Source organism: Pipistrellus kuhlii, unplaced genomic scaffold (assembly GCF_014108245.1).
Source record: "Pipistrellus kuhlii isolate mPipKuh1 unplaced genomic scaffold, mPipKuh1.p scaffold_m20_p_1, whole genome shotgun sequence".
In the NCBI taxonomy this organism is placed as follows: domain Eukaryota; kingdom Metazoa; phylum Chordata; class Mammalia; order Chiroptera; family Vespertilionidae; genus Pipistrellus; species Pipistrellus kuhlii.
The window spans coordinates 168,810,032-168,828,123 of NW_023425404.1; the positions used below are offsets into that span (position 1 = coordinate 168,810,032).

Below are 18,092 nucleotides of genomic sequence, written 5' to 3' on the forward strand. Positions count from 1 at the left end.
ATCTTTTGTCCGCATGCCCTCCCAACCGCCCCCACCTTTCCTCCTTTTACAAACATAAGACTCCACGGTCACATTTTAATCATCTGGGTTCAAAGGAAGGCAGAATGGAGGCATCTGCACACGGCACGCTTCATATTGTGGTTCTGCCTCCCTGGGGAGAGAGAGCCGAGATTGGGGTACCTCTCCGCGGACTTGCTTCCTCCTCTCCCAAATTTCCAGTCAAGTAGAAAAGCTGAGGAGTCTCTCTCACTTGCTTCCTCCCTCTACTTTTCAATTCCATTGCTTTATAAATAGAGCTGGACAGAGGCATCGCTGTGGGAGCCAACCTCATGATTTGCCGCCTGGTTAAAAATATGTGTTCAGCATTTATTTAGAGAGAGGCTAAGAGGTGTGCGGGGGAGGGGGGGAGGGGAGGAGGGGAGGGGAGGAAGGACCACCGGTGTCTAGACTTGGCTTTGTCTCTCGTTTCCCCTGCGGATCAGCCCTGGCCCCGAGTTTGCATGCTTCTTGCAAGAAAACACATATTAATTGCACTCATCTTTCTTTGAAGGCGGTTTGGGGACCATCTGCGGTTGCTCCATCATTTCCCCTGGTAGTTTCACGTCCCACTCCAAGCAGCTTATCAAAGATTTCTTTTCAGTTCTCTCACAGAAAAAGGTTTTGGCACACACAGCATCTTCTTCATTTTGGTTAATTGCTGGTGATGACTAAATGTTCCTTGAAGATTGATGCTTGGGACAGTCTGCTAGCTAGAGGTTTCTGAATTTGGCTGATTTTAGATAGCTCGAAGCAACTGTCTTTTCCCCCCATCTTTTGTCTATCTTATACCCCACAGACCCTTTCTCCCCACCAAGTCTCATCACACAGTCTGGCCACACATGGGAGAGAGCTGTGCTGTGCACATACTAGGTGCTTAATAAAAGCTTGAACAATCCATGTGCACTGCTCTCGTCTTCTTTTTCCTTCCTGATACTTTTCCAAGGGAGTGAACATAGAGCAGGGTAAAACAAAACAGAACAAAACAAAGCCAACAACAAAAACAACAACAACAAACAACATCTGCATGGGCTTTAGTGTCTAATACCAAAGTGTGAATCCCAATTCTAGCCATTTCCTCCAGCTGCCTCATCTCCACATGGGAAATAACTCTCTCTCTCTCTCTCTCTCTCTCTCTCTCTCTCTCTCTCTCTCTCTCTCTCTCTCTCTGTCTCTCTCTCTCATACAACCTATTTTGTAGTTTTGGGAGGAGCAAATGCAGCAATATCCATGAAAATGACTTTTTAACTGTGAAGGGCCATCAACCTTTGGAGTTACTGGGCTTAGAAGTCAAGGAGCTGCCCTTTCTAAGGAAGCTGCATTATTGCCCAAGGTCACCAATTTTAGTTGATTCTATATCCTGACTATCTCTTGAATCTGTCCACTTCTCCAAATCCTGTAAGCATCACCTCTCTTTAGGCAGGCTTCTCTTCTTTCCCCCAGATAAGTGGAAGTGTCCCCTCCTTGTTCTCACTGGCTCTGGTCTTACCCTCCTCATCCCTAGAGAGAGGTGCCGTTGTGAAGATGCCATGTGACAGTGGTGGAGGAGCATTTAGCACAGTGCCTGGCACCTGAAGGCATTCTTGAATGAGTTGAATGACTGAGTGGTTGATTATGCTTCCCATAGTTTTTAGCAACTGTCACTTTTAGGGTCTGAACTTAGGAGAAGGGAGCTTTTTCTGTCTCCATGTATATCACGTCTTGTTTCTTGTGGACTTTCCTGAGTGAGGATGTCACTGTGAACTTCATTGGCTCCTCTCTGTGGGAGGAAGAACCAGCCTCTGGGCAGGAGAGGGAGACTCTGTTTCAAGTCTCTTCCTTTGGCCCAAATGAGTCCTCACTCCACTCACTCACAGAAAATATAAAGGAAACGCAAGTTAGTATGTCCAGAAGGTTGCCTATGGTGGAAAGTTCACTGGGAAAAGAGTGAAGAGTGGATTTGGTGTCCCTCCCTGCAAAAAGGACTCTTCTATTCTCCACTCGGGCTGTCAGTGGTTTTTATCAGATGGCTCAGACTCACCCAAAGTCACAAGGCAGGGAAGGAGCACCCCTCGGACACAGGAGATGTTGTCCAACAAGTCCCAGTCTTTTGAATACAAGGGAGGAAAAGAATCTTTGGTTGACAGAAACATCATTCTTTCTAAGAACACTTACCATGTACCATTATTTACCACCTCATTCATCCTCCTTATTCATCTTTCTGATTGATGGAGGGAAAGCAATGGCCAATACATATTAAAGATGAAGCAACAGAGGCATAGAAATATTCACAACTTTCCCAAGTTTGTGTAGACTTTGAAATAGACAAAATATCTCGGGACTCTGAACCATTGCCCTTTCCTAAGACCAGCAACTCTGGAAATAGGGCTCAGTGAGACTCGGCCTGCCTCTGTCTACACACGAAGCTGCTATTATATGTAGACAGAGGTGATTATCTTCAGCTCCTGCTGGGTTCTGCATCCCATAGTGATGTCTGAAGGTGTTTCCCTTTCTCATCTTCCATTGGACGTTTGCTCTGTAGACATTATCTAGAAACATTTTTCTAGGACATGGCCAGGAAGCTGTGAAACACTCCGTGATACGGCGAGAACTCAGTGGAGCAGTTGCATGCAATGAGGAAGCCAAGCAGAAGGCAGTTGATCACTTAATTTGCTGCTATTGTCTTTAGTCCAGCCCGGACCTCAAAAGTATGATTCAAAGGAACAGGGGCCCATCCAGGCCCTTCAGTTAGATTATACTTTTAAATGGACTTTCACAGGAAATTAAGCCTTCAATGTGCGCTAGCAGAAAAAGATGTTGCTTTGTTTTTCTTTTCCAAAGGATGTTTTGAAGGTCACTGTTAAACTTGTGGTTGAAAGATAATGAACTCAAGTATCACTTATGGTATCTGCAGCCAAATATACCACCACTAAAATATAAATATTTGTTCTTTTGCAGTCAGTATCTGCAGAACAGTAAGCGAAAGAGCCGGCCTGTGAGTGTAAAAACATTTGAAGACATCCCATTGCAAGAACCAGTAGTAAAAGTAATCCCAGATGTAAGTACATCTTTTAAAAATAGTCTTAGAAATAATACAAAGGACGAAACATTAGCTAAATAAATATTAGCCTAAGCATGAGAGTCTTGGAGACTCATGATAAGGCTTTCCTTGAGGGTCTGTGTCATGGAGTCACTACTGAAATGAAACTTAGGCCCCTTGGCTTTTTCTATAAGTAAAGCTCCTGGTTCAAGGTTCAAGATATTCTACCTTCATGTCTAGTTACCCTCAAATGTAAATAGTATCACTGAAAAAGAGGGATGGAAATGGGCCCCTCAGCTTCTTCTTCCTAAATTTTTCTCCTTTTCCCCGCCTGGGTCTACTTCTAGGATGCAGTTGCTCCTTCTTTCAGCTTGCAGAGTTTCTGGCTCTGACACTTTTACCTCCCTCTGTAGAACATTGGGGCATGTTGTCTGATAAATGGGTTAAGAAATCGGTTTAATTAAGTAGTAGGTCAGTGTACACACTCAATCAACTGTGCCATCTCATTGTCTTTTTAAAAGGACAACCAGACGGACAGTGGTATGGTTCTTGCATCAGAAGAGCTGAAAACCTTGGAAGACAGAAACAAATTAGCTCCATCTTTTAGGTAAGGTTCAGCCACATAGAAATGACAGATTTCAGTAGGAGTTGTAGGCAGGAGCTCAGAACTTTCGATGTAAGTGCAGAGTTTTTGTGTTTTGTGTCTTTGTTGGTTGGGCAAATTTGCATCAACCCTAATAATATTTATTTAAACAAATAAAACAAGTGGTGAGTCTGAAAAAGAATTTGAAATAAATCAGAGGATTTTTAGAAGATTTGTCTGGTACTGGCTAAATAACAAAGAGGCCATTATTAAAATGTTTGTAGAATCTGAAGAATTTTCAAACCTGTATATAAATGTTGCATCTGTTCTTAAGAAGTGGGACATATAAATAAGATAATATCAATTTGTTTAAAATACTTAAATATTATTGGCTGAGTTTGCCTACATAATTGCAGGAAAAATATTAACCTTAGTTTTGAATATCCATTTTTCCATGTAGTTCCCTAGGAACTTATAGTTGTTTTAAATAGATGTGCCTAACAAATAAATGAAAATCTGAATTTAAAAGAATAATAGACTGCAGAGTAGTTATTTATTTGCTAGTGGGTTCGTTCTAAAAAAGGATAGAGAAGATTTTTATCTACTTATAATCTGTTGTATAAAATGAGAACACCCCTGGGTTATTGAGTGATGTTCATGTTGAAAAAACCACACACATTAAAATGTGCAGTTTTGTTTGCCTTAAGGCCAAGGTAAGAAATTGTGAGAGCCAATCATGTTTTATTCACTGATTCAAAATATATTTATTCAACAATGACTATGTGCCAGTTACCATGCCGTTGCTTGAGACACTAAATTTATTTTATTGAGGTTGGATTGAAAGAAAAAATTGCATTTCTAGTGATTTGAAAAAACTTTTAAGCCATATATTAGCACAAAGTTAATAAAATCCATTTTGCAACTTTTAACATGAATAACTTGGTAAAGCACTTATGGAGGGGGAAAATCCATATCTTAGAATGCCTTGAGAAATGTAAATCTTGACGTTTTAGGTCAATACAACCTACACGTCTCAGCTTTAACATAATTATCATCTGTCATGGTTCCACACCATTGAAAAACATTCTCTTCTTGCTGCTGAGTGATCCAGGTCCTCAGTCCTTCCAAAGAATGTGATTTTGATGAGTAAAAAAGCAGTTTCTGACATGTCTGGTTTGATTGCGCGTGCGCACCCGCACACACCCGCACACACACCAAGTTATTAAAGTTTAATGCTGCTCAAGAACCCTATTGACACCATACACATGCCTTGTAACCCCCTAGTTGGCAATGTGGGGAAAGCACAAGTGGACTTTCAGAACATCCCACTTTCCTTTTATATCACGAAGGAGTCCCTTTGGCTCCTATCACTGTATACAAACCTGTCACTCCGCAAGCCCATAAAAATGCTCCATTGGTCGGAGCCTTTGCATAAGTCAGGAGAACTGCCTTTCATCTCATCGCAGGCTTGAAAGATTCGGACCTGAATAAGAGGGCTTTTCTGCAAGGACAAATTCATGCTAGTACTGAAAACAGACAATGTCTGATAGGCTGATTAACAAGTGGGAGAGATAGGGGCTGGTGTCTCCAGGAGATTACAGCCTACATCGTGCTGGTAATGGGGTTTGGGTAAGAAGCCAAAGGACTGCCTTCTCTCTGCCAACTTATGCAGTTGCCATTTTTTCCCACAGTGGACTGATGCCCAGCAAAAGCAAGGAATCCGTGGCATCTGAAGGCTCCAACCAGACCAGTGGCTACCAGTCTGGGTATCACTCAGATGACACGGACACCACCGTGTACTCCAGCGAGGAGGCAGAACTTTTAAAGCTGATGGAGATGGGACTGCAGGCTGGCAGTGCAGCCCAGGCTCTCCAGCACGACTCTGGGACCGCACTGAGTACTCCTCCTGTTTAAAAGGAGGTGCCCAACCACACCCCCCCCGCCCCCCCCCCACCCCCCCCCCGGAAATCACATGTGAGGTGCTGCTCAGATTTTCAAGTGTTGTTCTTTCCACCACCAGGAAGTAGCCACATTTGATTTTCATTTTTTTTTTTTTTTTCTAAACAAAAAAAGGACCTCAGACTGCAGGGAGCCAGCCCCTCGGCATTTCCTGACAAGATGCCTGTGACCCAAGAATGTGTTGTGTCTTCTCCCAGTGTTGACCCTGTTCTCCTTTTCATTCATTTAAAAAGCACGTATGATGCTCCCTGTTGAGGGTCTCCCCACAGGTTATAACAGGAGAAATTCAAGAAATGGCTTCGTCCTCCAAGAAGTAGCCATACCTGGGGCGCTGACACCTCTGTAAAACAGGAGCTGATCCAGGCAGTGGAAGTGCGTTTGGTTTTTGAAGATTTTGGTGTTGAATGTCCCTAACTGTTTTGAGGGACAGACCGTTTGGGTCGAGGCCATCTGAGAAGCTTTGTTTAGGATGTAGGTCCTGAGCCAAGACTTACCTGTGGGGTTTGGACTGATAGAAAGGGAGATGTCGGCTTGCTTGGAGAGCCTATTGGAGCCTGCAAATGCATTGTGTTTGGCTCTGGGGGAGGTGAGCAGCGGGTCTGCAAGGGAATGTAAAGGCTTCGGACGAACTTGCTGGTTTTAGAAGGTTGCGTGATCGTCCCGGTTGGGCTAAATGAGAGTTCCTTGTGCTGTTTCCGCCTCCTAATGAGAGTTCCTTCCGGACTCTTACGTGTCTCTTGGCCGAGCCCCAGGAAGGAAATGATGCAGCTCTGGCTCCTTGTCTCCCAGGCTGATCCTTTGTTCAGACACACCACAAAGAAAGGACACTCAGAAGAGGCCCCCTGTCGCGCTGAAGAATCCTGACTGCACAAACCAGCTTCGGATTTCTTGTGGATGAATACCCGCATATCTGTCCCGACGTGAGCCTGAATGCAGCAGGTTCCGTGTCAAGCTGTGGTGTCAAGGCCTCAGAAAGGAGTTTACCGTTCTGTTCCTCTTGCCTCCTGTGCCATCCCCCTCCCGTTCACCCCGACCAGTCAGTGTGTCAGTCATTTGGCCTCTACACCCTAGTCAATGCTGATTTGTTTACTCTCTGAGTAATTATTAGTCAGACCTCAAAATTATTGTATAGCCAAAGTTATAACAACACCTATTGTATTGTTTAGACTTTTAACATGTAAAGCTATCTCTACTGGTTTCTTCTTTTGTTGTTTCCTTTAAAAAAAAACAAAAAAAAACCCAACAAAATGTATTTTTCGTTTGGTACCATAGTGTGAGATGCTGGGAACCATGACTAAACCATGCTATGGCACATATATTTATAGTCTGTTTATGTAGAAACAAATGTAATATATTAAAACGGTATATATAGTGAACTTTGTACTATTCACATTTTGTATCAGTGTATGTAGCATAACAAAGGTCATAATGCTTTCAGCAATTGATGTCATTTTATATATATATATAAAAAAAAAACACACCGAAAAACTTGAAGGAATCTGTTTGCAAGGTTGACTGTATCTATCATTTCTCTCACTTCAGAAATGAAGGAGGGGGAATCAGACAAAATTTTTATGTGTTTTTTTTTTCTTTCATTTTTACTTCTTTCCTTATTCTTATAAAGGATATTTTCATAAAATGTTTATATACTTTATAAACCAATAAATGTATTCTTAGTAAACATATACAATGTGATAATATTATCCTAACTATTTTGAGGGCACATACTTCTGGCTTGAGGTAGACTTGCTCCTGATTCCCCTCCTCCCCCACCTTCTTCAGAACACTAATAACTCCTGCACACATGCATTCTCATTGTATCCCAAACAATTTTGGGAGTCTGAAAATATGGACTGGGAGATATATGTGCTGAGTTCCCTAACAGTATTTGTGGCCAAACATGAAAATTAGAGGGTGAGAGACCCAGAGATAGGTGACCAGACAGGGAAGCATGGAGTATATGGATAGTGTTCTATTATATTTTACTCTAGACTTAGTATCAGGAAATCAGATCCAATGATGTCATTTCCAATGGTTAATTTTGCCTGAAGTCAGTAAATGGAATTATCTAACCAGTCATTGACACCAATAAGTGTCCCTATTCTTGCTGATATTTTTATACAAGATGTTGGAATGTTTAGTCAAATATGCCTATCTTTTTTAAATGGCTTCTAGGTTTTTTAATCTTATTGAAGAAGGTCTTCACAATTCTAAAATAACCCCACATTCTAAATTTTCATTTTTTTTCTTTACATTTAAATCTTTTAGGATTTATTTTTGTATATGGAGTGAGATAGGGGTCTAGCTTTATTTTCTTAAAGCAGTTGTCAATAATGGCAGCACCATTTATTAATACTAAAGGCCCAGTACATGAAATTTGTACATGGGGTTGGGGGGGGGGGGGTCCCTTAGCCCGGCCTGCACTGTCTCACAACCTGGGATCCCTCGGGAAATGTATGACTGCTGGTTTTGACCTGATCCCAATCCCTGTGGGATCAGGCCTAAACTATCAATCAGACATCCCACTCATAAATCCAGGACTGCCTGAACGCCTCCAACTACTGCCTGTCAGTCTGATCCCTAACCACTCACCTGCCTGCCTGATTGCCTCTAACCACCTCTGCCTCAGCCTCCGCTGCTGCAGCTTCATCCAGAAAGATATCTAGAATGATGTCTGGAAGGTCGTTCGGCTGTCCAGTCTAATTAGCATATTACACTTTTATTATAGATACCTCTTTCCCTTCCAACCTCCCAGGGTTGGGAAAATATACATTGTAGCACTTTTCAACCCTATCATCTCCCTGAGACATTCTGCACAACTTTATGGTGAAGGGGGTGGCTATGGATGTGTGGTTCCTGGGCACAACACTTGCAGGTTGGGCCATTGTCTGGGATTAGTGGATTGTGGTCTTCAGAAAGATGTTGTAAAACTGGTAGGTCAAGCCTGGCCTCTTCTTTTGTGTTATCACAGTGCCATCCAATAAATGAATAAGAGAAGAGTCTAGGTTATTCAAGATAGAGGAGGCCACAGAGAAAAACAGAATTTTCTTCATTTTAGGAAAAAGATTTTGTTTCTCATGAGCAGCCCCTGGCACAGTTTCCAATGCCAAGAAATTGGATTCAGTTAAAATTTCACACGTTATAAAGAAGTACTTCCAGCACCTCAGGCAGAATGATTAGGAGGTGAGGTTTGGACCTCTCCTTCCTCTCTCTTCTGTCTTCCACACCCCTTGTTCTTAGCTCCACTTCTCCTCATTCACCCCAAGTATTAAGAGAACTTTGTGGCTTTCTTAAGAATTTTCTGTATGGTTCTATTTTCAAAGCTTTAATTGTGTTTTAGATGAGGCCAGGACTGTCTCCCCTTGGCTCCTGTTTTCTCTCCTCTCTCCCTTTACTTACTCTGTTCTTTCTCTCCTCTTAAACTCCTCTTCCCTCACCTTCTGTTTCTCTCTTTTCACTGTTTTAATCCTCCACAACCCCCACCCCCACCTCTACCTCCAGCACCCCTTCTCCTCAACCATATCAACAAAGAAGATGAGAATTGTAGGAGATTTAAGTCCATTATTCTTGACTAAGCTTTCCTCTTAATGCACATTTCTTTGTCCTCTTCAGTGAAAGAAGAAAAGTAAAAATCTCAAAGCCACAATTTTGTAGTTAACGAAACCCAATTTCCCTGTCTCCTTTAGCTTGTCTTTCTTCCTGCCTCTTCCTCAGAAATGTTTCACCAAGATGGTAAAATGCAGGTAAAGCCTGAAAGCTAAAGTCTTTCTATTATATTTTAAAGAGATGTATGGAGACGGTGGTTTCCATACATCTCTCCACATCTGCATGCCCTTCTCCCTTAATGACAGTAGAAGCCATGGCCATGCCCTCCTGGGTGTGTAGTGAGTAGAGCTCAAGGTGAGGTTCTCATCTCTTCTTACAAAATTGCATTTGCTACATGAATCTCTTCCCTGTCAAGGTTTAGACATAAGTGAAAATCTAGGCAGTCTTTGGGAAAGCCATTTTAAGCCCTCTGTCTTTTGGGGGAAGGAGGGGTTACAGAATGATCTTAGGTGAATAATTTACTTTATTTTGAATGAAGAGAAGTAGAGGAATCTGGGAAGAGCAACCCAAAAAGAAATTTAACAGCCAAATTGGTCTGACATACTGGAGGGAAAGTCATAGGACACACCAGCCCAGCAGAGGGTCTGGCTCAGAGATAAGGATGCTGAGTTAGGAAAAAAGTTTCCTAAGAAAAAGGAAGACCACTGATAAGACAAGGGTTACAGTAAACTGTGATTGATATCAAGTGAAGGTTAGTGAGAAGACCTCTAATTGTACCGTTCTTCACAATACAACACAGGCCGTTATATAACTGCTAGACACCTGTGCAGCAGCATTAAATTCAGGAGCGTCACACATTTTGTTTGTTTAAAAATGAAAGAATGGAAATATATGGTTTAGTTGTTTAATTTAGCCCCACCCATCAATTAGTCCAGGTACTTTAGAACCTATGCTCAGTGAGTGTACTTACCAGTAGCTGTGACAGCGAGCCCTATTACCTTCATTGTTTGACACTCCCAGCTTTTAGATACGCTGCAAAAGGAAAATGGCAGGGAATAAGAAAACCAGACTTTGCTCTAGTTTTGACCCATATTCTGCTCTGCTTGTGCTGTCCATTTTCCAGAAAGCAACATTTTGGGGGGATAAATTCAGGAAAGTGGGTTGAGTTCTTTAGTATTGAATGTACTCTCATTGCTGGACTCTGGGCCCCTGCGAAGCTCACAGGATATGGGTGTGGAATTACTCCCCAAGAGCCCTCTGCACTGCTGCTCCGAGGGGAGGTTTAATGGGAGCCTGGTGCTGTGCGGTGCAGGTGATCTCTGTAAGCTGAAATGACTTATCCTGACAAAGGGGATCGGAAACATTCCACTCATTGCCACAGAGAGAACATAAATGGAAATGAAAATCCAGATGCAAAGTAGAGAATTCAAGCTGGATATAGAGTAACCAAAAATATCCCACATTCATCCCCAGGTTAACAAGAAAATTAGCAGACAGTATCCTGCAGCGCATATTGGGAAAAGCCAGGCTTTCCATAGAACCAAGTGTCAAAGACTCAGCCTTTATTAGTAAACTGTAAATGAGTAATATTTTGTTTGTTTGTTGTTATTTGATTCTACTTACAAAATGCAATGTGCCAAATACTCTTTTGAAAAACTTACTAATATTAACTCAGTTAACTAATAGGCATCCTAAACAAGATGTAGGCAGCACAGCACACCAAGCCAGAGTAGGATACATAAAAGGATCCTCATTGATGGTTTTCACAAGTGTTTGTTAGGCATTTGCTATGTGCCAGGCACCTTCGCAGGCAGTGGTCAAAACTATTTCCTTAGCTGCATGGGTTAAGGGTTAGCAACCGAACTCCGGAGAAGAGAAACGCCAATCTTATTTCAGAATATTATCTGGAGGACAGCTTATTGCTTCTTTAGCTGAGTAGCAAGACAAGAGGATGGCATGCCAGAACCATCTCTGCGTCAGATCTTAAAGAATTTTTAATAATTTTCACTTTAAAAAGGCGTCAAAGGGTATTAATTTTGGGTGTCCTATATTAGCACAGGCTTAATCACAACATAATAGAGTTTTTCGATAAATATATATTATAAATTTAACTTTCATTATGTTTCAATATTTCATGGAGAAGAGAAACGCCAATCTTATCTCTATATATTCTTATCATCTACCGTCAGTGATTGAGCAAAGTGCTCATTATTGACTCATTCTTTATTCAGTCATTTTTCAAAAAAGACCTGAGTTCAACAACCCTTCTAGATATTGTAATACATAGATTCTACCATGCCAGCACTTAATCTGACTTTAGAGTCAGGATGTAAGTAAGAAGCCATCTCACAGAAGGTTGAGGAAACCAGCTTCTCTTTGTCTGGCTTGCCTTATGTGGCAAAGCAAGATGTAAAGCAAGATGAGTTTCTGGTAGTGCTCCAGAAGAATTCCATGCTGGCACACGTATGGCAATACAGAGGGAATCTTTGGTTTTATCGTAAATAACATAGTGTCATCCTTGACTTACTAATCTACATTTTAAACTTTTTCAGTGGCTGAAAATCCAAAGCACAGAAAGAATAAATGCCATCACTGCCATTAGTTTTACAAGGAAGTCTTTAGTAGGGATTGGTTTACATAATGACTTCTCCTTGGTCATTTTAAAATGTTATCATGTGCCGTGCAACAATTCTTCAACACATCCTTTTCACAAATCAATGTGTGAGCCTATGTAAACCACCTTGAGAATCTTTTAGGTAGACTGTATTTAAAATCAATAGAAATGAATTTTCTTTTAGTTCAATCATCATGGATAAATCATGATATATTGCTTTGCTTCTCCCCCCGCTCCCCTGTCTGATATGGTTGGCAAATTGCCTTGAGGAGAGAAAAAGATCCTCATTCCTCTCTTATCCCCGTACTCATCAGTGAACTTGTGTTCTGCCCAGCTTTTATTCTTGTGGTCTTTTGTACTGGAGAACAGCTTATTGCTTCTTTAGTGAGTAGCAAGACAAGAGGATGGCATGCCAGAAGCCATCTCTGAGACATATCTTACAAAATTTGTTAATAATTTTCACTTTAAAAATGTGTCAAAGAGTATTAATTTTGGGTGACATATATTAGCACAGGCTTAATCACAACATAATAGAATTTTTCGATAAATATATATTAGGAATTGAACTTTCATTATGTTTCTATATTTCATGGTGATAGACATTGCAAGTAGCTCTGTAATCATTGATAACTGAGCAGCTTAAAGGGCAGAGAACTAATGATCATCTACCATATGCCAGGCATTGAGCTATGCACTATTCACATATTATCTCATTACAATGGAGATAATATATGAAGACTGCTTAGTTCAAGCCAAAACTTACTGCTCTCCCTAGTTCATTAAGTTTAAAGACTTGTGTAAGGATTCTCTTAGCATGACAAACAAAGTGCTGGATGGCATGTGACTGGGAAGAATATGGTGTGATACAGTCCAGATTCAAAAAGAGCCTACATGTACATTGCTGCTGGGATCGCAAATTGGTGCAGCCACCATGGAAAATAGTATGGAGTTTCTCCAAAAAACTAAAAATAAAACTACAGATGACCCACCAATCTCACTTCTGGGTATCCAGCTGTAGACAACAAAAACAATAATTTGAAAATATATATGCACCCCTATGCTCATTGCAGCATATTCACAATAGCTGAGCAACCTGTGCCCATAGATAAATAACTAGATTAAAAAAAATGTGATATAGCCCAGATATCTGCAGGGAGGATGTGCTGCCAGAGTGAGGTCCTGCACCAGCCCTCTGAGACCCAGCATACAAGAATCCAGATCCAAGACCCCACAGTGAGTTCAAGCCAGGGGGGAACCTATACCCCACCCCACCCTGGACCCCAGAACTGTGCTGCTAGCCTGATCAGGAGCCACTTGGCACCTGCTCCACCACAAACCCTGGGACCTACTGCCATGGCAACCTGGAATAACCCAGAGCAGTCCCCACTCTGGGACAGTTCAGACTATGTGACCCAGAGCAGCTGGTGTCCACTCCACTCTGGCCTGTTGGACAGCCCTGTTGGGGTGACATGGAGCAACCCATGCCCAATTTACCCTGGCCAGGAGGGGCGACCCAGAGCAAACCAGCACACTTCACTCACTGCCATAGGGGAGCTCTCATGGTGTGAACAGAGTAACCCACACCCACTCACCCAGGCCCCTGGGACAGTCCTGCAGGGTGACCTGGAGCAAGCTAGTGTGCCCAGCTAGGGGCCACAGGACCATGCTGCAACTGCACTGCCAGAGAGACTTAGAGTGCCACCCTGTCATGAGTACTGGGTTTGCACAGCAAATTGCATGCCAGAGGGCTCTGGATAATCAAAGGGAGTCACACATCAGAGGAACTGTGCATGTGCTCTCACCACCCCGAGAATTTGAAGCAGACAACTGAGAGACCAAATCTGTGGGAGAAAAAGATACAACTCAAAGCAGAGACAATAAAGGCATGAGAGTCAAGGCAGACCAAACCTCTGGGCTAATAAATTCTGATCTATTTCCCTAGTAAAATCTTAAACCTCTCAAACCTCAAGCAGGGTGCCACGGGCCAGAAAGAGCTGGCAAAAATGGGGGGGACAAAGAAACAATGCCCTCAAGGAAAGAAAAGGAGGAATTGCCAGAAAAAGAACTAAATGAAATGGAGGCATGCATTTTGGTCAGAAAAATAATTCAAGGTAAGGGTTAAATAGTTCATAAACTGGATGGATGAGAAAAATCAATAACTTATGTAAGAATCAAGAGGAAATAAAAAATGATATAGCTATAATAAAAAATAATAATAATAAAAAAACAATGGAAGGTTTTAAAAGTAGACCAGAAGAAGCTGCGGACAGAATTAGTGAGTTAGAAGATAAGGCAGAAAAATAAACCCAATCTGAACAGCAATTAGAGACAAAAAATTAGAAGCATAAGGAGAGCATAAGGGAGCTTTAGGACAACATGAAACAAAGTAACATACATAAAATAGGGGTGCCAGAAAGACAAGAAGAGGATCAAGGATTAAAAAACCTATTTGAAGAAATAATGAGAGAAATCTCTGAGGTGGGGGGAAAAAAGTCACACAAGCATAGAGTCCAAAATAAAGTGAACCCCCAAAAATCTACAACAAGACACCTCATAATTACAATGGCAAATGTTAATGACAAACAGAGAATCTTAAAGGCTGCAAGAGAGAGACAGAGAGTTTCCAACAAAGGATATCCTATTAGATTATAAAATGATTTCTCAATAGAAATACATCAGGCCAGAAGGGAATGGAATGAAGTATTCAAAATGATGCAAAGCAAGGAACTGAATCTAAGAATACTCTCTCCAGAAAGGCTATCATTCAAAATTGAAGGGAAAATTAGGAGCTTCACAGACAACAAAACAAAACAAAACAAAAAACCAACAAAACAAAGCAAAAAACAACTAAGGGAGTTTATCACTACCAAGCAATGAAAGAAATGTTAAAGTGACTATTGTAAAAAGAAGAAATAGAAAGGGAAAAAGGAACACAAGCATAAAGAATAAAAATGGATACAAACAAGTATCTATCAATAATAACTTTAAACGTAAATGGACGAAATGCTACAATCAAAAGTTATAGAATGGCTGAATGGAAAAGAAAACATGACACATATATATGCTATCTACAGGAGATCCACTTCAGTACAAGGGACTCACACAGACTGAAAGTGAAGGGATGGAAAAAGATTTTTTCAGGCAAAGTCTCTCCAAATTCCAAAAGATAGAAAACATATTCAAAATCACTAATCAGACAAGAGATGCAAATCAAAATAATGCTGAGGTGCCATCTCATACCTGTCAGAATGGCTATCATCAGCAAATCAACAAACAACAAGTGCTGGAGAGGATGTGGAGAAACAGGAACCCTTGTGCACTGTTGGTGGGAATGCAGACTGGTGCAGCCAGTGTGGAAAACAGTATGGAGTTTCCTCAAAAAATTAAAAATGGAACTCCTACTTGACCCAGTAATCCCACTTCTAGGAATATATCTCAAGAAATCAGAAACACCAATCATAAAAGACATATGCACCCCTATTTTCATAGCATAACAATTTATAATAGCTAAAATTTGAAAACAGCCTAAGTGCCCATCAGCAGATGAGTGGATTAAAAAATAGTGGTACATATACACAATGGAATACTAAGCTGCTGTACAAAAGAAAAAACTTACAATTTGCAACAGCATGGATGGACCTGGAGAGCATTATGCTAAGCGAAAAAAGCCATTCTGAGAAAGATAAATATCACTCATTTTTGGATTATAATGAGCAACATAAACTGATTAACAAAAATAGATCCAGAGATAGAAGCATCGAACAGACAGACAAACTTCAGAGGGAAGGCAGGGGCGGGGGTAGGAAAGAGATCAACCAAAGGACTATACGCATGCATATAAGCTTAACCAATGGACACAGACATTATGGGGGTGAAGGCATGTGCTGGGGGGTAGGGGTGGCTGGGGAGGGGTCAATGGGGTAAAGGGAGACATATGTAATACTTTAAACAATAAAGACTTAAAGGAAAAAGTGATACACACAAACACACACACACACACACACACACACACACACTCACACACACATTAAAGAATATTACTCAGCCACAAAAAAGAATAAACTCTTGCCATTTGGAACAGTATGAATGAACCTAGAGGTTATTATGTTAAGTGAAATAAGTCAGACAGAGAAGGATACATACTGTATTATTTCACTTCTATGTGAAATCTAGAAAACAAAACAATCGAACAAAACAAAATAGAAACTGACTCATAGATACAGAGTATGAACTGATGGTGGCCAGAGAGGATGGAGGATGAGAGAATGTACAAACTTGCAGTTATAAAGTAAATAAGTCACAGGGTTGGAATGTATAGCACAGGGAATATAGTCAATAGTATTGTAACAACTTTGTACAGCAACAGATGGTTAATAGATTATCATGGTAATCACTTTTCAAGGTACATAAATGTTGTACACCTGAAACCCATATAATGTTGTATGTCAACTATCCCTTAATAAAAAAGAGAAAGAGCTCACTGATCAGGATTCAAAGTTTGACTCAAATTAATTTGATTTCTCTGCACAAATTTTGGGATAGGGCACCATGGCTTTAGCAATGGCTTTCAACTAACAAATATCAGTTTGCCAAAATCAATTAGAAAATGACCAATTTGCCAAAAGTCAGTTTGTCAAATGATCAGTTTGCCCAATGAATAACATCAAATTAAATTCATCAATAAACCCAAATTGTTAAAAATTATTTATAAACTTTACAACAATTTGTATTGACATTTTCTATGTAATTATAATGAACTGATTCTCCATCTGTCTTCCAAGCAGAATTTTATGGAATGTTCATTTTTCAAAAGATTTAAATTTCTCATGAATATCTTTAATCATTGTGAATGAATGATTCATTCAAATTTATAAATTTCAGCATTTTGCCATTAACATGGAAATTCCACACCAATCACATCAATATGAAACGCTGATTTTTTTTTCTTCTTACCAATTGCTAGAAATGTAAAATTAAGGCTTATTTGCCATTTGAGGCATTATTAAAATTACATTCAAAAGAATAAACTCAAAAGTGTCTTGGAGCAATTCCATTATACTAAGAATGCTAGCTCCTTCAAGACAGGAATTTTTGTCTATTTTGTTCACCCCTTAATTTCCAGGGCCTAGGACAGTGCCTGACAATAGTAGGCACTCTATTTCTGGAATGCAACAATAAAATTGGCCACTTGGCAAATAGAATGTCACCCAACTGGCTCTCAGCAAACTGATTTTTGGCATTTTAGCCTGCTCTCCTATGCACTAGCAAGAGCTCAAAAACTCAGAGGCTTTTGTTGAACTATGTTTTTCAGAGTATGCTGATGTTTTCCAAAGCGGTGAGGGCAATTTTAAGCTTTGTAACAATGTAAACATGTGGAGATCAGGGGGAAGGAATATGTCCCACTGTCTCCGAGTTGGTCAGACCCACTTGAATTCTGTCACTCCATTCTTGTAGCCATATTTAAGAGAGAACTTGACAAACTGCAGCATACCAGGAGGACGGTGACCAGATGGTCTTAAAGAAAGAATGGCTAGGAAACCGGGATAGGCTAGAGAAGATTTAAGGCCTCTGCCAAGGTTCTCTTTTAATAAATGAAGAGGCTTGCATGAAATTACTGTTCTCTTTCGTCTTCCCAAAGGGAAAATTAGGTCAATAGATAGAAACTATGAGAGTGGCAGACCCTGGATCATCTGATTCTGAATCAGGTTCTCTTTTCTTTGTGACACATGGATTCCTCCTTCCCTAGAGTAAGCAGAGAGTATTCTAGAAGGTTGCAGGAGAGGAGTTAAGAAGTTGAAAGGAGCTAAGGAAACAGAGCACCAGTTGGACCAGGTGGTCTCCAAGTTCCCTTTCATCCCAGCATGTTAGAGATGGAGAAGTAGGCTCTAGAGTAAGACATACCCAAATCTGGATCCATGTTTGGAGCTGTGTGATCATGTGCAACTGACTTGACCGCTCTGAGCCTCAGTTTCCACATACATAAGGTTGTTTAAGGATTACTTTAATGGATGTAAATTGCTTAGTACAATGCCTGGGACAGTGCACTCAACAAATGCTTTACCTATTATTATTATTATGAATCAATTGGAAGAAATGTACTATGTTTACTTTTCTTTTTCAAGAGGTGATAACCAAGGTTTCAGTCTCAAATAGTTCTAAATACTCACCAAGTTCTCCTGAGGGCAGGGAAATTACTTTTTTTTTTTTTTTTTCAAAATAGCTGCTTCCACAGATGATGCCCAAATGTATACACAACAATTCAGTCTTTGCCGTGGACTCCAGACCTCTGCTTTGTTCAGGGGTCTGGGCAGAATGGAGACAGGAAGAGGCTCTGA

The 18,092-nt window shown here is 40.7% G+C and overlaps 1 protein-coding gene across 2 annotated transcripts in view; it reads left to right on the forward strand.

The window, feature by feature from the left end:
* KDR (kinase insert domain receptor) overlaps window positions 1-7,060 on the forward strand; it is a 45,052-nt gene extending 37,992 nt beyond the window's left edge. The window contains exons 28-30 of one of the 2 annotated variants that reach the window (XM_036416051.2): window positions 2,974-3,073; window positions 3,577-3,662; window positions 5,330-7,060. In XM_036416051.2, the coding sequence (XP_036271944.1) occupies window positions 2,974-3,073; window positions 3,577-3,662; window positions 5,330-5,552 (409 nt within the window). In that variant the 3' untranslated portion in view covers window positions 5,553-7,060. The remainder of the gene's footprint in view (window positions 1-2,973; window positions 3,074-3,576; window positions 3,663-5,329) is intronic. The other variant, XM_036416042.2, reaches the window with a different exon arrangement.
* The last annotated feature ends 11,032 nt before the right edge of the window (window positions 7,061-18,092 follow it).